This window comes from Sapajus apella, unplaced genomic scaffold (genome assembly GCF_009761245.1).
Source record: "Sapajus apella isolate SASKATOON/1434 unplaced genomic scaffold, GSC_monkey_1.0 scaffold29, whole genome shotgun sequence".
NCBI classification, from domain to species: Eukaryota; Metazoa; Chordata; class Mammalia; order Primates; family Cebidae; genus Sapajus; species Sapajus apella.
Genome location: NW_022436969.1, coordinates 748,524 through 770,022, shown reverse-complemented (window position 1 = coordinate 770,022; position 21,499 = coordinate 748,524). Strand labels below are relative to the sequence as shown.

The window sequence follows — 21,499 nt, the reverse complement described above, 5'->3', positions numbered from 1 at the left end:
GGAAAAAGGATTCATCATTTCTTAATCCATGTTCCTTAGAATATGTACAAAAGAAAATGCATAGACCCACAGCAGAACCATGTTCTAGTTAAAGATGCAGCAGAAATAAGTCTATAAACGTGTCCAAGACCAAAGGAGCTCAGATTGCTTTATGCACTAACCCTGGCTCCTGAATTAGCAGTGAGTTCTTCTCAGATGCTGTAGAATAGTATTAGAAAGATGTTTTAGAAGCGTTTACATCTTTGAATGATTGAGGATTTTCATTGTGAACCTGGATGCTAAGGATGTAACATATACTGAAAATGATGAACAAACCTACCAATAACCTCTCCATGGGGCTGACCAAGAGTAGCCCTTTATTTGGTAAATTCAATAAGTAAGTGAAGACTCCTTGACCCAAACACAGAAAAACTGGGCTAGGAAAAGTCCAGCATTGTCCCATGGGCTAGTTTTTCAACCATTTAGAGATATTGTTACAAAATAGATATTGTATTAATTTTAAAAAAAAAATCATGTCAATAAAGATTATAAAAAACTAATATATTCTTTCCATTATATATGAAGAACAGAGCATTTGCATTTTGTATGCAAATTATATATCTATTTTATTCCTACCTTTATATATCTATTTTATTACTACATTTATCAGAATTCCTTTCTTTCCATTAAACTCTAGCGTGCTATTCTATGATATTATAAACTACAAATAATGTTCTAATTTATTCTTACCTTAACCACACATAGAATTCCTTCATTGGTTTTGGGATCTGTTACAATTTTAAAATTTCCATTTTCATTGCCCTTTAAAATGGTGTAATTAGCTCTCCAATTAGCAGTATTCACTAAGTCCTTATCCTCAACAGTAACTCGTAAGATTTCCACGTCAACTGTATTTTCTTTCACTGATGTCACATACTAAGTAATAAAAGCATACAAAAAATTTCATTAGTAACTCTCACAAAAATAGAACACCATGTGAAGTAAATCCTATTCTTCTAATTTCCAAAGTACCATGTTTACATGATTTTTAAACCCTAACACTATGCAACGTTTAATGGCATTGAGGAACTTCGTTTGAAATCATGAGGGATAGATGGAGATGTGCATTTTTTTTGTTTTTGAGGTGGAGTCTCGCTCTGTTGCTCAGGCTGGAGTGCAATGACACAATCTCGGCTCACTGCAACCTCTGCCTTCAGGTTCAGGCAATTCTCCTGCCTCAGCCTCCTGAGTAGCTGGGATTACAGGCACCCCCCACCACACCAAGCTATTTTTTGTATTTTTAGTAGAGACGGGATTTCACCATGTTGGCCAGGTTAATCTCAAACTCCTGATCTCAGGTGATCTACCACCTCAGCCTCCCAAAGTGCGGGGATTCCAGACATGAGCCACCGCGCCTGGCCCGAGATGTGCACAATAAGCAATTAACACTGTCCATACATTTTTCTTTAATTAATATCACACACTTACAGAATTACGAGTAAATGTTGGCAAGTGGTCATTTACATCACCAATATTAATGATACAAGTTGAAGTTGTCTGCAGACCAAAATATTGACCATCCATATCTTGTACTTTTATTTTTAACTGGTATTTATCAATTAACTGAAAACAAAAAAAGAATTTAATTATTGGGTGAAAGCACCAACATTATAATTGAAATCTTACTTTATCACTCCATATTTTTCTTGCACTAAGAATTTAAGAAGTATATTATTACAATTCGCAGCATTCATGTATTAGAACAACTTTCTCACATTAGTAATTTTTCTTTTCTTTTCTTTTCTTTTCTTTTTTTCCTGAGATGAAGCCTTACTCTGTTGCCCAGACTGGAGTTCAGTGGCACAATCTTGGCTCACTGCAACCTCTGCTTCCTGGGTTCAAGCGAGGCAGGAGAATTACACTAGGAATTTTTAATTAATTTATGAAAATTGAATAGTTTCTCAAATTTAAAGTGCTATTTACTTACAGAATACAGAATCAATTGGTTTTGTCTTTATTCGACAGAAAAAGAAGAGCTATTGCCACAGGTGCATTTAAAATTGCCTGATAATTAATCAAACCCTTTATCTCCTAGCCAAAGTATATCCTTATGTTCAAAAAATACATAGCAAAATTATATTGGTCTTCTAATAAAACAATAAAATGAAATTTCTTCCTGGGAAAAATGTAGATTTTAAGGGTTTATGTTAGATTTATTAAGAGATAATTTAAATTGATATGAAGATAAAGGTCTGGGGCTAGGTGTTTTTTTTTTTTTTTACCTTTCTGTAGAAAATAAAATCTGGCTCTTAAGGCTTCCATTTATCAAATATTGTTGAAAACTCATCACTACCTTAAAAAATGTTTTTAAACATCTAAAGCATTTAAATATTTTAAAGTGTTTTTCCTTGTAACTTTCATTTATCATAAGTGATTGAGATATGGAAGTATTAAAAACAACACAGTAATAATGCCTTCTGGACTGAGCATTAGGAGACTTGCATTCTACTTCCAACTCCAAAAATAACAGACATAATCTTGGGCAACTGGAAAATTCACTTTGTCTAGGCTTTGTCTTTTATAAAATGGTGATGCTTACCTTTCCTATCTAATTTATCTCTTTTCATAAGACAAAATAATCTGTCAAAATCTATCTTCACCTTCTACCTAGAACATTAGCCTTCTCTTACAAATATTCTTCCCTTAATTCCATCTCCTCTGAAACTTTCTTTTCCTCATGCATTATCTAAACTGAAAAAATTTCTCTTGATCCTGCTTTTCATACATAATTTTCCAGATTTACTCCTCCCTCATAACCAATCACATGTGTAGATTTGAAAAATAATGGCCTTATTTTAACTGAAATTTTTTAAAACTTCATGTTACTGTACTTTCAAGAATGAATACATATCATGTTTATAGTAAGCTAAAATTTATTGGAAATAATAGACTGGTTAATAAAACTAATAACACAAGGAAATGAAGTTTGATACCCTAAATATTAATCTGTGTTATCTTCAGATGGGAGAGAAATTCTGGTGTTTAAAGGGACTAAAAGGTTGTAGGCAACTGAAGAAAACTGGAATCCTGAGGTTAAAAAGTTACTAGAGAGAACCACTGGATAAACTCCCTCATTGGACAAGTGTTTTCAACTGACTGTTTCAGAAGAATCTATTCAAAGAAACGCACTTCTGTGATTGTTTGATTTGGGAGCTGAACAAGTTGTTGAGTTTTGCTCTTCCACCCACCCCAACCGCCCCCCAACCCCACAGAGCACACTATTTTCACATAGACATCTATGGCTATTCAGACTACACTTTTATGAAGATATTTTGTCAAACATAAAGTTAACCTGTCACTTCAAGGAAAACAACTATTTGTTGCCAATGATAAATTGGAGTTTTCAAACAAACATGAGAATTTTGTAAAACCTTTACCAACCAATGTGATACCAATGGAAGTACAGAGGTGATCTTCTTGATATTATTTAATGAAATGTGTAAATATTTGGAAGCTCTGCATTACTTAGTGAACCAATATTTTCCAAATGACCAATGCACACTATAGCATCATATATTGATAAAATAGTCACTCACAGTGTAAAATAGAGCAATGGGTTTAAATGTAAGAGTAGAAAAGGTCATTGGTGAGGCTTCAGAGTCTGCATTATCAAAAACATTTAGGAAACTAGCCACTCCTTGTCAAGTTTCCATGCAGTTCCAAAGAAGAATATCCACAATGATCTGTAATTACCATCAAAATACTCCTCTCTTTTCTAACTTTACACCGTGTCAGACTGCCTTTATATGCTCCAGCTAAAACTACATGTTGTAACAGACTAAATGCAGGAGATATGCAAAGCCACCTGTCTTAAGGAAAATATTAAAAAGATTTGGGAAAATGCATAACAATGCCATTCTTCCTGCTAAATTGTACTGTTTTGGAAAATGTACTTATTTTCTAAGTATAAAAAGCAAAAAAAGTAACAAGTTTTACTGCTATTTTATAGGAATTTTAACTGTTAAAATGTAATAAATTTGTTATTTTTAATATTTAAAATAATATAAATTTCAAACTTTCCTTAGCTTCAAACATTAATGAGGTAATATGGATAAATACAACCCACATAAATAAAAGATCTTTGGGATTTTCAACAATATTTAACATTGTTAAGGGATCTTGAGACCAAAATGTTTGAGAACTACTACTCTAATCCATGAGGGATAGAGAAAGGAAGAGAAAATTAATCTGAAGATTTAAGATTTAAGACTCAAATAAAATACCTGATAAACATCTATTACTATATTTTAAGATTAAGGATTATAAATGTAGTAAATAATGACACAGAAATTGCTCTAAGAATTTAGATGAATAATGCTTAATGGAGGAGGAAATAGTTAAATAACTAAGTGAATGAATTACTAAGCAAGGGTATTATAGTAGAAAGAGATAGAATATAGATATAAAATAATGTCAGAGGTAATAACAAGCTTTGGGAAGTGATGTGATTCAGCAGGGCCAAGAGACATCAAATACAATTTGGAAACAATGACTCCAAGGTGACAATAGGAAATGATTAATGGAGAAAGAATGTGTTAATATCTTTTTAACTAGAAAACATGGAAAGGAAAATATGTTTGGAAGAAAAGACAAGTTAAATTTTAGATGTATTACATCTTAGTTACCTCTGAAACATCCAAATTAAGATTTCTAGAAGTCGATTGAAAATGGGAAACCAGAGATTAGAGAGACATACACTGTCTTTTCATCTATGTAAGCGGTAGAATGTCGATGAGATTGCTGAAGAGATAACAAATTTCTGCACATTTAAAAGATTCACCTTCATATTTGACATTTTCTGTTTTAATACTCTAAATACGTTTATATTAGGAAATTTGATTGCATAAAACATACAATTCAGAAAAGAATGAATTAGTTCAAAATCATCATACTCGAAGGTTATCTAGTGATCTCTATTAACATACATAAAATAATGTTTCTAAAATGAGATTCAGAACATGCTTTTCCAAAACACATCTGCAGGCGTTATACAGGTACCACTGAATAGCCACGTTATAGTCAGGTTTTATTAATGTTTACGTTACCTCTCTGTCTAGCTGAGATGATGTCGTGGTGATCACACCTGTAGATGGATGCATAGAAAATAGGGTGGGTGATGGTGGCACCTGCCCTATGATGGAGTACTTCAGGCGTGTGTGCATCGTGTCAGGCTCATCTTTGTCAGTTGCACACACTTGTCCCACAGTAGAGCCTACCAAAAAGAAGGTCCTTTTTAGTCTCCAAAATGTTCACATATTCTACATTCCCTTGATCTCACTCCTCTTCACCCACCTCAAAGAAGTTCTGAACCACATTATTATATAGCAAAGTCATGGCCTTTATAAATTTGCAGGCCTCTCCATAAAGTATCACTTTCTTTCAAATATTCTGGTGTTCTAGCATTTTGGAATTGGGTGATCATATTAATATTTACTGCATTTAATGTATGATTTTTATGATACTATCCCTCCATGACCTATGTATTTTCAGACTAAACAATTCTGATTATTCTCTAATCTTAATCTATTTGTAAGCCTGTGCTTAGATTGATCATAGAAGTCAGTTTTCTCTAAAACTTCACAGTTCACTAAGACCTTTCTAGAGGAGGTCTTCAAAAATGCATTCCAACTTTTAGCTAAAACAGAGCATTTCACAGGACTGAGAAAACGTTTGTATTATTCTCATTGACTTTAATCATCATGCCCAGAATACTGGGATTCATTGAATCCTAGAGAACATCAGTACGTATTTTTAAGACTACATCTCCAATTAGTAAAAGATTTATTCTTTTTGGACTGTGTTCTCTTACATACATACAGCATAACATTTATTAACTCCTATTTGCCAGGCACTGTGCTTGGCATTTGCTGTGTATTGTGCTTCATTTAATCTTCGTAACAATCTGGCATATTGATAACCCATTTTACAGATGAAGAAATTAGGCTTGCCTAGATTAGAAAACTTGCACAGAGTCACATAGCTAGTGAAAAGCAAAGTAAAATTCTACTCAGAGTCCCTTGTTTTTTCCGCTGGGATGTGCTGCTTCCCAGTGGCCATAGTGAAACTAAATGTATGAGCTGAAACACAGTTAATTTGTCATCTATTGTCTAAGGAGGTACTCACCTACTCTGCTATTTTCCAAAATTGTAAAAGTGTAAGTTTCTTCTGTAAAAATTGGGTAGTTGTCATTTTCGTCCTCTATTTTGATTAGTAAGGGCAGTGGAAGTTCTGGAGTATATCCATCTGGAGTTGTTGCAAAGGCAATTAGCTGTGAAGAGAGTAAAACAAAAAGAAAAGTGAAAATAATCTTTTAAAATAAGGTATGGTTCAAATTCACTTTGGCTTTAATTTGGAGACTGTTCAGCACTGCAGCATGAGTCATTTCACCATTTGCTATTGTTTTGGGATGTACATATAATTTTAATGATAAAGAGGTACCTAATTTCATGATTCAATATAGCATTTGATGTTTAAATTTATCATAGATAATTTTAGTTTCCTCATTCTTGTTATACTGTTGTTCATGAGTATAACAATTTTTACTGTTATTTTCCCAGTCTTAAAGACTTTTTTTTTTGTTTTGCTTTGTTTGAAAAGTTCAGATGCATGGATTTTAAATACAACTTTCTGGATCTTTCTAAACTTGGGATTCTGTAGGATTACATATTCTTCAGGTACAGTTAACTGGGATATTATCCTATTTTCTACTAATGAGGATTTTAGGCATATCAATGGTTAGTTACATTTGGGTAAGTCTTTTCAAAAGAATTTTTAGTTTAAAAAGGGTGAATTAGAAATGAAACAAATAAATAGTGGTAAATTGCGTGTGAAATGTAGTTTCATTTTTTTTGTTTTGTAATATGAATTTCTATAACAATTTTCTCTTAACAGCTATCATAGAAAGAGCAGAACATCCTAGATACTTAGAAGGTCAGTACATGGCAATGCTAAACATGAATACTTTATTCAAAGCTCGCCTGTCTTACTTGATTAATTTGGTCTTCTAATGAATAATTAATTCTTCCAAAATAGACATAAAATAATTAAAACTGACTTAAGCAAACTGACCAAGTCCTGTTGGGAAATCAAACCAGCATTAGGTTAAATTATTTCATATTAACTCACTTTCCAGCATAGGAAGTTAACCAGATGATTAAAGGACTGAGTAAGCTTTGGTAAGCACTGTCACATTCCCTACCTGTTCCCCATAAACTTTCTCCCATTGCCAAGGTACTGCAGCTTACTTAATGACCAAACCTCATTTACCTCCTATGGTATCTCCATACCATAAAGAAGTTTACAGATCTTTTTGTGCCAACTAAATAACTGTTCTTGGCCAGGCACGGTGGCTTAGGCCTGTAATCCCAGCACTTTGGGAGGCCGAGGTGGGCAGATCACCTAAGGTCAAGGCAGATAGATAACGAGGTCAGGAGTTCAAGACCAGCCTGGCCAACACGGTGAAACCCCATCTCTACTAAAAATACAAAAAAATTACCAGGGCATCATGGTGCGTGCCTATGATCCGGGCTACTCAGGAGGCTAAGGTGGGAGGATTACTTGAACCCAGGAGCCAGGGACTGCAGTGAGCCGAGATCATGCCACTGCACTTTAGCCTGTGCAACAAAGTGAGACTCCATCTCAAAAAAAAAAAAAAAAAAAAAAAAAAAAAAAAAAAACTGCTCTTCAAAGTGGTTCTTTTATGGGGAAAAAAATAAATAAACAGTAAAACCATAATACCAGGAACCATCTAGTGGAATCCAATATTATTTGTTCTATGAAAATACTTTTTGCTTCAAGTCAATTCTGTGCTATCAGAGAGTAGTAGCCAGAATGTTGGTGACAAGCTCAGAAAACAGAAAAGGTTAAATGAATTGCAAATGAGAGACAAAATAGCCAAGCATCATCATTACTGACACAGTACACACACTTTAGACCTTACCTCAAAAGATTCATACTGCTCACGATCTACAGCACGAGTACAATACAAGTTTCCAGTGTCTCTTTCCACGTAAAATAAATTCCGAGGTTCTTGGTCAACTCCAGGACCTCTTATGGAATAGTATATGGTATAGTTTTGTGCTGTGTCAGATTGAACCTAAAAAGTAGGTATTATACACCTGAGACAAATCTTTATTTCAGCAGAACTTTCATCTATATATTTATGAAATTTCATTGCCACTTTATTAGTTTAAATAATTGCCCTCATTAATTTATTAATTATAAATTAAAAAGAGCAATAAAATAAGAAAGTCCAATTGAAAAATTTTAAGACCAAACATGATTAAAATAATGTAGTGCTTCTTAGTTCTCCAGAATAACTATGGGACTATTTTACTGGCTAGATGGTATCTATACATGGAAAAAACACTTAAGAGCTTTTCCTGTCTTAGAAAACAAAATATTCTGAGCATGGAAAATTATTTTGTTGTCAGTGTTTTAAAAAACTGAGTTTTTATTATATGTGACATAATATTTAAGACATGGACTTTAAAGTGTACTGTCTGCAGGACAAAAATGGGGACAATAATTTCCTTAATGAGTTTTTGTTCTTTCCCAATATCTTCCTTATTATAGGAACTGAGTGAAAAAAAAAAAAAAAAAAAAACAAATATAAGTGAGAATAGAAATGGGATAGTATTCTGGAATGTGTGATATTCTGGTCTTTGATTGAAAAAGCAAATTTCTTCCGAGCTGTGTTCATTCTGTCAGTAACACCTTGACTATCTGCATGTCAGGTTGACTGACTCAGCCGTTTCCTGACAATTTCTTTCTCAACTTTAATATGATCTTCTCCTAGTTGTGTTAAATTTGCTGGTGGGGTATAAAAAAGGGGTTCTCCCTTGCTATGTCAAAAACTGAGGGAAAATAAACCCAAGTCATAGACTGAATGTAGTTGCAACTACTAGTAGAAGAAGCCAAGAAGACTTGCTGGAGTTTCTACTGAAAGTTAAAAAAAAGACAGAGAAAAAGAGCCAGGCATGGCTGGTTTATACCTGTAATCCCAGCATTTTGGGAAGTTGGGATGGGATAGGAGAATCATTTCAGCCTAGGAGTTCAAAACCAGCCTAAGCAATATAGTGAGACTTCATCACTACAAGAGAGAGAGAGAGAGAGAGAGAGAGAGAGACAGAGAGAGAGAGAGAGAGAGAGAAATGTGGATCCAGTACATTTTCAAATGTGGATTCAAAAATAAGAAATAGAAAGACAGAAGGACCTATGTGTCTTCCTCCTTCATGGCATTTGGCCTTTCATCCAATTTTATCCTTTATTATAAAAGAGAGTTTTGAGTTTTCAAGGCTATTCCTAGGCTTGGTGATATGCTGATATGATAATTCATTAAGGAACAACGTGTTTGAGTGTTTTATGATGGCCTTTGCATGACTGAAGCTGAACAAAAGTATATGCAAGCATAACGAGATATATTTATACCCTTATATGGAAACATATTATACACATACTCAGTCACTCATATACTTATATACGACCATTATAAATAACTTCATACTCAGTGTCATGATGTTAAGAGATTGAAACTATAGACTTCCACAGCAGGAAGAAAGAAAACTGTACCTGTTGAAGGAAAAGAGGAAAAGGACCCAAGGAGTTCTCTAGCATTGAACAAGGAATGGGAGCCCATCTTCTCTTGGCGCGTCTTAGAACTTTTTCTTTAGTATGTCTTTTCTTTAGAACCTCAATTTATAAGACAGGAAAAAATAACAAAGTCAATGACTACTTTATTCTCAAACATGAAACAATGACACATTTTTCTCCTATCATGATGATTAGCTGGGGAAGGGTAAGACCACGGGAGTGCTTGAAAACCAAACTAAACATCAACACTGCAAAAAGATAATGAAGAAATAACTGTCCTAACGGTTATCACAACAATCCTATTGGGGAAATGATTTGGTGGAAATATGGAAGAAAGAGAGATGGAACTGGAAGCCTGGAAGCAAAACTGAAAAAAAAAAAATTACTTTTGCCACATTGCCATGCAAAAACATGGGAGAGAGAGATATGCAAAGAAAATAAGTGTGTATGTGCCCTTCTAAATTTAGCACAAGCAACTTCCACTCACCAGCAACTAGGCAGAGCCAGGGGACCAACAGAGAGATCTGTGTCAGAATGAGGAGAGAAACACGATGACAACTCTCAAACTACTGCAGTGAGGAATGGCTAATGGTTGAATACAAGTTATTTTGATCTTGGGTGTCACAACACAACAGCATGCATGTGGTCCAGACCTCCTCCTAAAATAGTAATCTACTTTTAAGACCACAAATTATGCTAAAATGAATGCGAAAAAAAAGTTTTTCTTTATCCAGAGATAGAGTTTCAAAACTTGTTGTTAGAAATCCATTCTATGGTAAAGCTCAAAAAAATGCTGCTTTGTGTCTAATCTCAGGTTCCCATGCTGTGCCTTCTCCCAATTTCTCCTTTTATGTCCTAAATGAAAAGGAATAACTGGAATGAGCTATGTTGCATAGCCCTTTTCCTTTGAAACACTGTGAATTCACCTCATGGGTTTCATTCTTCTATAAACCAAACTATAGCATATCCTTTCTGATTTCCTATCTTCCCCGGTAATGTTGGTTACGTCTGAAGAAAAGACATCATTTCTTCATTTATGTAGCCTTGTATACCTTCGTTTGATGCTCCAAAAAGACAAATATTTTCTTCTCTTCTTGGTTCTCAGTGTTGGAAAGTAATATGGTAAAACTTCTTTTCTCCAAGGACAATAGAATAGTATTTGTTGTATAGACTGAGCCATCTTCTAAAATGTGGAAGTCAGGATCACTTGAATGAATTAGATTTGCAGATTTAAAGCACTCTTTCAGGTTAACTGTAGAAAACATGCACAGCAATCATTTGTAAAGTAAAATATAGGATATAGTTTTAACAGTAATGCATGCATGTGGGGAGAGCCAAAAACTTCTAATTAATTATACTGACATTTGTAAATTTTTGAAGGAACACTTGAAACTATATGGTGAATTAAGTTGTGCTTAAACACATAAATCACTTCTAATACCTACTTAACATTCTCTTAAAGAAGAGATATTTCCTCTGAAGCAAACACATGTGAGCTTCAGTGTTTGACTATTTAAATCAAAACCAAAACAACTTTTCTCTTCATCAACAGAAATAAACTATACAGTAACACCTAAGAACACCTGAAGTTATACAGAGAGAGGAGAGGACTAAATTTTAGCAGACTAAAATCGGCATTTACTAAATGGAAATATTATGAAATTCTTTATATCTATTGCTAAACAGTCATCACATTTTATACTATCATTGATCTTTTCATACAGAGTTATATGAAATATTTTGATAAAAAATATGTGGAAGTAAATATAATACAAAGGGAAATATTTAAGAATAAAAATCCAAAAGGATGAAAAGGAAATAGTTTCAATACTATTTCTCAGTTTTTTAGAGGCATGTTAAATGTATTTTCTAACTTTCTTCTAATGTAAATGTTAGTAATTATTACTCAAATGAAGTAATAATTTTTATCTACTTCATATTATCATGTTTTCCAAAAATAACAATATTCCTTTCATTAGAATGACACCACATGTATTGCAAAGATAAATATACTATATTAGATTTTTTTACTAGTCCCAACAGAGTTACCATGCTAAAAATTACACTAATTTTAAAAGATCACAGCAAATCAGGATTCATTTTATGTGTGTGTTTAATTTTTTATTTTATTTTATTTTAAGTTCCTGAGTACATGTGCAGGATGTGCAGGTTTGTTACATAGGTAAATACGTGCCATGATAGTTTGCTGCACCTATCAACCCATCACCTAGGTATTAAGCACAGCATGCATTAACTGTTTTTCCTAATACTCTCCCTCTCCCAATCCCACCCCCGGCAGGCCTCAGTGTGTGTTGTTCCCCTCCCTGTGTCTATGTATTCACATTTTTCAGCTCCTACTTATAATTGAGAATATCTAGTGTTTGATTTTTCTGTTCCTGTGTTAGTTTGCTGAGGATAATGGTTTCCAGCTCCATCCACGTTCCTGCAAAGGACATGATCTCATTCTTTTTTACAGCTGCATAGTATTCCATGGTGTACATGTACCACAGTAAATCAGGACTTATTACAAATTTTAGGACTTCCTTACCTCTACCAACAAGTTTCTTGGCATCTAGTTTGGAGGGAACATGTAATGTTACATTTTTGCAGGCTTCACTGGCAATTATTAAGATCTAAAAAATGAAGAAAAATCAAATCAATATTATGCAGAGAAAGAAACCTTTAATATGTATATAATTTATATAAATTATAAAATTATGTATTATATATTATTAAAAGGCATGTAATACTTATATATAAATATTAATATTATATATTGATTGACTAATTAAATATTGATTTTAAAATATTTTATTAATTAGAAATATATGAATTTATATTTATAATTATATATGATTTATATAATTATCAAAATAAAAACATATTGGAGAAAGAAATCAGGACAAAAGTATATCAAGGAGAAGAATAAAACAATATACCGAGTTCTAGCTCCCTCTTGCAGAAAGCATGTAAACACAAAGAATTATGTATGCTCTTCAGCTTTGTTTCCTATGCTATAAAACAGATGTAATAATAACTTTGCTGATTATCCTCAGTACAGTGAGGATCCAACAACGACCTATGTGAGAGAGTGCTGAAAACTGTCAGGAAGGCAGCACAGGTGGATACATAGGAGAAAGAAACAAAACCAAATTTACTGAGGTGGCAAACTGTTTCAATAGATTTTCATTGCCTATGAGATATGATACCAAATCAACAATATCCTACACAAAAAATCAATGCTGGGCCGGGCATAATGGTTCACATTTGTAATCCCAGCACTTTGGGAGGCCAAGGAGGGTGAATCACCTGAGGTCAGGAGTTCAAGACCAGGTTGGCCAATATGGTGAAACCTCATCTCTACTAAAAATACAAAAATCAGCTGGGCGTGGTGGTGTGCACCTGTAATCCCAGCTACTTGAGAGGCTGAGGCAGGAAAATTGCTTGAACCCGGGAGGTGGAGGCTGCAGTGAGCCGAGATCGTGATGTTGCACTCCAGCCTAAATGACAAGAGCAAAACTCCATCTCAAAAAAAAAAAAAAAAAAGGCAATGTTTTTAAAGACAAACATTAACTTATTTCCATGAAGTGATTTGGAGAGTATTTATGTGTTACTCCACACAACAGGCACATAACTTTGAAATATGAACTTATTTTGAAGGTGTATCTTCTCATAAATAAAAGTTAAGTTCATTTTAGAAAATAATTTACTTAAAATTTTTTAATGGTTTAGTGATTCTTGGTGAAACAAGTCCAATGCAACATATGCATAAACACACTTAAATTTAGTTCTGTTCTGTCTAAAACTTTACAATGAATGTAATATTAGCCCAAGTAACCATTATTATGGTAATAATGGTGGAGAAGATGAAAAATGGTTGGATTAAGACAATTCTTTGAATAACAGTACCCTGGACATCCATCCATTCATTCATGCATTCAACAAATATTTGCTGAATGTGTACTATGTGCCAGACACAGAGCAGTAAACATGATCCTCATGAAACATTCAATCTAAGGGTAAGACATATTTGTAATTTCAATAAAGTAAGAGAAATGTAATGATAGGGAAGTACAGGGAGCTACAGGAGAGCATAGGGAACTAGCAATATCTAAAAGCCAGGTGAGATCACCTGAAGAGCAGCTACAAGTAAACCAGGCTAAGAGGAGGCAGAGCTTAAATGTTGCTATGAACAGAATGGCATATGTGAAGGCCTAGAGATGATATAGACCTGAAGAATAAATCTGGAAGGGTTGATGTGTGTATCAGAACAGAGGCAGAAGTTTAAAATGGGCTCAGAGAACTGGGTGTGGGCCAGCTTTGAATGGCAATAGCAAAGTGCATGGATCTTTTTTCCTAACAATAAAAAGAAACTAAAGATTTCAAGCAAATAAATTAAATAAGCAGCTTTATACTTGAATATGATAGGTCTGTCCAATGTGGAGAATGGAAATAACTGTCATTTGCAATAATGACAGGCTAGATAATTAAGAAAGCCCTATGGTAAAACTAACTAAAAATGATACACAGTATAACATTTTTTAAACATTCTAAAGCATCTAAACAACCTAAAGCATCTTAAAGCATCTAAAGAGCTAAAAAAATAGCAAGAAATTGCTAGGCCAAAACTGAAGATAAAGCTGGAACACAGAGTGGTAGGAGGAATCCAGGAACGACTTCTGATCTGCAAAGATTTGACTCTGCTTTGTTGGCGTCTGTAGAGAAGGAGAATGAGAGCAAAGCATAGCACCCACCTGAGATCTAAGAGGATCCACTCCACATTAATCTGGGCCCCAAATGCTAAATCCTCATTACAAATTTAAGCCAGAAGTCAACTGGCCCTTGCCTGGAACTATGATCCACACTCAAATCTTTTGCTTGATCCAGAAACCTCAAGCCATGAATTTAAAGAAGGCTTGACATGTGATCACCATCGTAGATGCTGAAAGGCACTTGACCAAATTCAATAACCATTCTTATTGATTTTAGCCTCAAAAAATAAGAATTTATAAACACTTTTGCAATGTGTTCTTTAAAAATTACAACACAATACCAATGGGATAGCACTAGAAGCAATATAATTAAACTCAGAAACAAGATATGTGTCATCACCATATTTAGTTTATATTACATTAAAGGTATATTTGCAAGAAGATATTAGATAGCATATGAACTGAAAAGGAAGATGTAAAAAAAAATCTCTGCACTTGATATGACTGTTAACCTGGAAAACCCAAGCAAATCAACCAATACATTACTATAAAACAAGAGAAGACTTAAGTAAGCAAGCAGAAATAACCATGAAAATATGGAAATTATTAGCCTTCATATCCATAACCAAATCCAGTCAGATAATAAAAGAAATCATTTTCAAAAGCAATAAAAGGTGAAATGTCAAGGAGTAAATTTAACAAGAAACATGCAAAGCCTATTTGAAGGAAACCTGAAAACATCTCTACAGGACAGAAAAGTACGCTTGCAAAAAAAAGGAAGAAAAAAAATCAACAATATATCTATATCTATTCTTACTAAGTTAAATTACAAATGTTTTGATACCATTAAAAACCTCAATAAAATTTTCTCTGGAACTAAACAAGCTGATTTAAAGGTCATAAGGAAAAAATAAAAAATTAAGATAGAAAAATTATTCATTGAAAAGCTATCAACCCTAGCAGATATTAAAAACTGTATAAAGTCTCAACAACTAAATTCATGTGGTACTGACATATGAACAGAATGATATTTGATGCACAGGTATTGGAAAGGAAGAGGTAAAACAATCTCTGTTTGCATTAGATATAACTGTATAAAGTCCATAAAGGTTGTAACTTTGAATTATACCCACCAATAATTTATGAGTTTCTATTTATATCAACATTCTTGCCTACACAGCATGATATCGAACTTTTGGGTGTTTGCCAAGTGTGAAATCACATTTTAATGTAATTTTTTAATTCATATTTTGAGTGAGATTGAGATATTTTTATATTTTGAGAGCCATTTTACTACTTTGTGGATATTTTTACATACATGTTCATGTTGCACTTTTTCTTCTTTACTTACAAGAGGTCTTTATGTATTAGATTAGCCTTTAAAAATATGACCTGTGATTATTTTTTTCCAGTTATCAATTACCTTTTGACTTTGCTTGTGGTGTTTTTGTTTGGTAAGAGTTGCTTTTTGCAATGAAGAAGTGTATATATATATATATATATATATATATATGTGTGTGTGTGTGTGTGTGTGTGTGTGTGTGTACTTTTACATCATTGATTTTCTCAATTGTTTTAATTTTTTTTTTTAATCCCAGCACTTTGAGAGAGACAAGTTTTCACCATGTTGGTCAGACTGGTCTTGAACCCCCGACCTCAGGTGATCTACCTGTCTCCCTCTCCCAAAGTGCTGGGATTACAAGCATGAGCCACCATGCCCAGCCAGATTTTCTCAATTTTAATCAATTGGCTTTTGAAATCTAAGTCATAACTAGGCCTCATGGACTCCAAGTTTATGTAGGAATTTATCATGTTTTCTTCTATTATCTGTAAGGTATCATATTTTACACTTAAAACTTTCATCTCTGGAATTTTCTGTGGTGTTCTGAAAGAAGCATAGGTTCAATTTATCTTTACACTAATATATATATCCTCAATCATGTGATATCTATCACAAAAGAGCTTTCGGTCTAGTCATATACAACCACTATAAAGGGAAAAACAAAATCTACCAAAATTATACACCTTTTTTGTTGAAAACAGTCCTGCTCTGTTGCCCAGGTCAGAGTGCAGTAGTATGATCTCAGGTCACCGCAACTTCCACCTCCTGAGTTCAAGTGATGCTCCCACTTCAGTCTCCCAAGTAGATGGGATTATAAGTGTACACCAACATGTATGGCTAAATTTTTGTATTTTTTTGTAGAAAGGGGCTTTTGCCATGTTGCCCAGGCCAGTCTTGAACTCCTGAGCTCAAGCGGCCTCCCAAAGTGCTGGGATTCACAGGCGTGACCCACTGCACTTGGCCTAATTTACAAGCTTATTTGTCAATGGCATTGTTGGTAATCTGTCTTACTGATACACCTGCCAGTATATGAAATGACATACATTCAAGTTTATTCACTGTCACATTATTTGTAATAGCAGAAGTGACAGATACAAGTGAATAGATCCATGAGCTGTCTTTGAATGCAGATTTAATGGAACTTGATGGATTAAGGAAGGAGAGCAGTGAGAAAGAAAAAACAAACAGGCTTCAGACTTCCTGCTTGAGGAACAGGGATATGGTACTGGCACATATTGAAACACAGTACACTAAAAGAAAAACAACATTGTTTGGGAAGATAAATGTTGTGTCACACATCACAGTCAATAGAGAGATACAAAAGCCTATTGTTCAATGAAGACATCTGAACTAGTAATATTAATTTAGTATATGTTGGCAACTGTGTGATATTTTAAGCTATAAAAGTGCATGAAATGCCCTAGGGAAAGAGTGTAGATTCCAAAGGACAGGACCTAGAACACAGCACCAAGAGACATCAGCATTTAAGAGTGGAGGAAAAAGTAGTCAAACTCATAGAAGCAGTAAATAGAAGGGTGGTTGCCAGGGTAGGGGAAACAGTGGTTTGCTGTTTATGGATATGAAAGTTTGGTTATGGAAAATGAAAAAGTTCTAGAGATCTGCTACATAACATTGTGTTTATAATTAACAATACGATACACTTATAAATTTGTTAGGAGGGTAGATCTCATGTTATGTCATTTTCACCAGGCCAAAAAAAAAAAAAAAAAAAAAAAAACCAATGGAAAGGAGAAAAAGATAAGAGGCTAGGTAGGGAGTCAGACCCTGAGTGGTCAGAAAGATTAAAAAAAAAAAGGAGTGAATCTCAAGAATAAGGGCAAAAGCTACAAGGTAGAATCATATAAAGAATGAGCCATTTGGATTTAGCATGGGAGAGCCCCAGTGATCTTAGAGAGAGAAGCTTTATTAGGTGTTTAGCAGGAAGACAGAGTTCAAGTGGCTGAGCCAGGTGTGGCTTGAAAAAACATTGGTAAGAGAGGAGAAGCTGATTTGGGGAATGGCGAAGGGTTACTTGGGTATGTGGGAAGGAGATAATGTAAAGGAGATCCCACCCCCTACCAAAGTCATTTCTTCCCCCCTCCACCACCCCACTTTTGATATAAGATTTCACTCTGTCACTAAGGCTGAGATGCAGCGCATGACCAGGGCTCACTGCAGCCTGGACCTCCGAAGCTCAAGCGATCCTCCATTCTTAGCCTCTCTCCAGTGGCTTAGACCACAGGCGCGCACCCCATGCCCAGATAAAATCATTCTTAATAATTTCTTGGCTAGGCACGGTGGCTCACGCCTGTAATCCCAGCACTTTGGAAAGCCGAGGCAGGCGGATCACGAGATGAGTTGGAGACCAGCCTGACCAACACGGTGAAACCCCATCTCTTCTAAAAATACAAAAATTAGGCAGGTGTGGTGGCCTGTGCCTGTATTCCCAGCTACTCGGGAGGCTGAGGCAGGAGAATTGCTTGAACCTGGGAGGCGGAGGTTGCAGTTACCTGAGATCGCGCCACTGCACTCCAGCCTGGGTGACAGAGTGAGACTCCGTCTCAAAAAAAAAAAAAAAAAAAAATCTTACACTTAATCTTTACACATTTCTCACACTTGAGACTCATAACCACAACAACCACGTGAGGTTGGTAGGGCTTCGCACAGATGTGCACTAGATCATCAGAGCAAAAAGCAGCAGAATGTGAGAATGTGGCCAGGGCCAGCACACTTCCTACCCCAGACCCCCGCCTATCAAACTCCAAAGCTAAGGAAGACCAAGGAATGGAAATTCAATTTTATGTATCCACTGATACCCGCCCTCTTCTAAACAGAATCTGAGATGACACACAGAAAGCTCCTTCTGCAGGTATATGCAGAGCAATGCTGCGCATCGTAAGTGCCTATGCATGCCTTTTCCTTTAAAGAATAATGGCTAGTGGTTTTAAAAGAAATTGCAATTTTATTAGGAGCCTAATGAAAATTCTTACTCATCAAGGTATGTTCTGACCGTTATTTATTCCATTCTTAGTTTCTTCATCTGTAAAATGTTAGCTGCTGTGTATTTGGCCCTTTCTATGTTATTTCTATGCCCTGGGAATTCAGTTAAGGGTTTGAAGTCCATTCAGTTACTCCAGAAAGACATTCTAATAATAGTAACAATTCTAGTAATAGTAACAACATTCTAATAATAGTAACAATTCACGATTTGAAAATATGGGACTCTACTGTGAAATGAGAGCGGAAGAGAGGGGGAGATTATCCGAATATTTCATCCCCCAGTTCACTTCTCCCAGAAGGAATGAGCCTTCCGGGTTCCTCCCTTTGCCCTTCATGGTTGACTCGCGCCCAAAGCCTTCTGCTCAAGGCAAAGAGCACTTTTCCGCACCTGTAGAATTTTTGCCTCTTCTTGGGAGCCAGGGAAAGTCCAGTCGGGGTAATTTATATCCCAAATTCCCCAGATGCTGGTTCCCCGGCATTGGCTTTCTGTGTTCTCTGGCTCCCCAACGAGATCCTAACCGACCTGCCTGGGAATGGGGCTGTTCCGCTCCAAATAAGGCCAACCACTTAGGCTCCCAGCTCTGGGAAGGGATAGGGTCCTTCCAGTAGTGCTCTTTAAAAACGGAAAGCTGGGACAAGGGGCGGTGGCGTGGGGGGCGGGTGGTGAGCAGAAAATTCTAGTCACCTCTGGAAACAAGAAATCAGAATGACCCTTCCACCAAAAATGTAGGGAACTGAAGCCTCAGGGGTTAAGAAACCACTGAAACTGTGCAAATGGTCACGTAGGGCCCGCCCGTCGACTGTCTTTAGGAGCAGAGGGTCAAGATCCCCTCCCCCGACCCCGCCACTTCCCCCAGCCCTTCCCCCAGATAAGCAGTTCCCAGAAAGGCAGGCAGTTCCTTTTTTCACCCACGGACAATCGCGTTCTGACCCCGCCGCCCAGCAGTTCACCTTTGCGTGGCCCGGGCTGGCGCTGAGGCAGAGGGGGGCGCGCATTCCCGGGGAAGGTGCCAGAGGAGCAACGGGACTGCCGGGAGCACTCCCTCCCCGGCGCACCCCGCTCCCCCGCGCTTACCCCGAGGCCACGGTTTTGGCAGGGCCCAGGCGGCCGGCTCCCGCCTCTCTGACTGCGCTGATTACATCTGCAGGAGACACCTTCCCTCCCCTTGGAGATCCCAACTTCCAGGTCTCGATCCTCTTCCTGTCTGCCCTCCCCGCCCCCGCTAACTCCATTTTCTAGCCACCCAGAGGTTCGTTCACCCCAGCTTTTCCCGCCGCCCCCACCCACCCCTGCTCCCCGAGTTTTCCTCCGCACCCCAGGCGATCGCTCCCTTCCCCGGAGCTGTGATCCCGGCCGCACTCACCGCAAGGGTCACCAGGAGCTGCAGGCAGAGGGCTCCGCTCCAGAAACCGGAGGGGCGGGCTGCCGCCATGGAGAGGGCTCGGGGCAGGTCGCTGAGCGCCGGGCCGGGGTAAGAGGGCTCCGCGGGGCGAGGGCCGCGGCCGGGGCGCAGGCTGGGCCCGCTGCGCTGGAGCTGCGCTGGAGGAGGTGGCGCGCGCGGAGAGGCGCTTTTCTTCGGCTTCTCTGAAGCGCCGGCCTCTCACCCAAGGGGCTTTTCCTCTGGCGGAGGGTGGGGCTCCAGGCGCGTCCAAAAGACACCGATCGGCCCCACCTTGTTGCCTATTTAAGACTCAAGACTTCATTTCTCTAAGAAAGCAATGGGTGGGAACTCCCTCTCGCTGCCACCCTTTTACCTGCGCAAGGTGTTTCTCACCAGCGGACGCCACCTATATGGCCCATCTCCCCCGCCTCCCCCCACGCCCGAGTGTCCGCCAAGCAAGCTTAACAGCCGGCCCTGCCCAGCAGAAGCCCTGACTGTACAAAGACTCACTCCTGAGCGCGCGCTCGGCCCCGGCTCCGCCCGGCCCCTGCCCTCCGCGCCGGCCGTGGTTCCTGTCCTGGGGTCAATTACAGAGCGAGGTCCGAGCCGCAGAGGCTGTGTTTTAGGTCACAGCTGCCTGAGGCCCACCTGACAGGAAGTTGACCCCAAGGAGACAGTTACACACTCTACTGGAGTGAATTTCCTACACAGACCCAAAAGCAGTTCAGACAGGATAGTCATCTGTGGCACCGTTCTTTGGGGTCTTCTGTTTTCAGGAATTTACTGGCATGACAATGATACATGACAATCGCCATAATTTAGGGACAAAAATACATATACACATACATACGTACATAAAGTTGAAGAATCAAGGATACTGCAAAATAATAAAGTCGATTGTGAATTACTATGGGAAAGGCATCCATTGAGGTTCTTGGCGTGGGCTACGTGTGGGTTACTGATTCTCTCCAAGAACAAACATTTTTTGTCACAAATAAAGTTATAACGTATTTCCTATAGTGGACTCCTGAACATCTAGTGGAGAGTTCTCACCTTCTTTACTATCATCAAAACCAGAGTTCATGGTGAGGAATTAATAAGAATGGGATAATTTGCATTTTTATTTGCAGTGCACTTGAACTAAATGAATTCTGGCAGCACATAATCTGGAGGATTAAGATATAAATGCTGTGTGCTTTTAGCTCTTCAGAAAGCAATGACGGCATCTGACTCATCCTCCTGCACCTCTTCTCAATTACTGACTTAAACCAGGTAAGTCTGACCACAAAAGAGAAACTCATCTGTTCCCTTTTGTTTGGTTTAAGGCTCCTCACAGGTGTCCTAAGAATCCTGTTTGAAAAGCCAACTGTGACACTCACACCATTTCAATTCTTGAAAACGTTCACCATCGTAATACCTTTATACGCTGAGCC

The 21,499-nt window shown here is 37.2% G+C and overlaps 1 protein-coding gene across 3 annotated transcripts in view; it reads right to left on the bottom strand.

Annotated features, from left to right (window-relative positions):
* Nucleotides 1-20,593, bottom strand: part of DSC2 (desmocollin 2) — a 34,794-nt gene extending 14,201 nt beyond the window's left edge. For 2 of the 3 annotated variants that reach the window (XM_032293124.1, XM_032293122.1), the window contains exons 1-9: nucleotides 20,049-20,573; nucleotides 12,179-12,263; nucleotides 10,683-10,882; nucleotides 9,610-9,729; nucleotides 7,979-8,134; nucleotides 6,163-6,307; nucleotides 5,085-5,251; nucleotides 1,468-1,602; nucleotides 730-915 (exon numbers count right to left, since the gene is read on the bottom strand). In XM_032293124.1, the coding sequence (XP_032149015.1) occupies nucleotides 730-915; nucleotides 1,468-1,602; nucleotides 5,085-5,251; nucleotides 6,163-6,307; nucleotides 7,979-8,134; nucleotides 9,610-9,729; nucleotides 10,683-10,882; nucleotides 12,179-12,263; nucleotides 20,049-20,117 (1,263 nt within the window). In that variant the 5' untranslated portion in view covers nucleotides 20,118-20,573. The other variant, XM_032293123.1, reaches the window with a different exon arrangement.
* Between the last annotated feature and the right edge of the window lie 906 nt (nucleotides 20,594-21,499).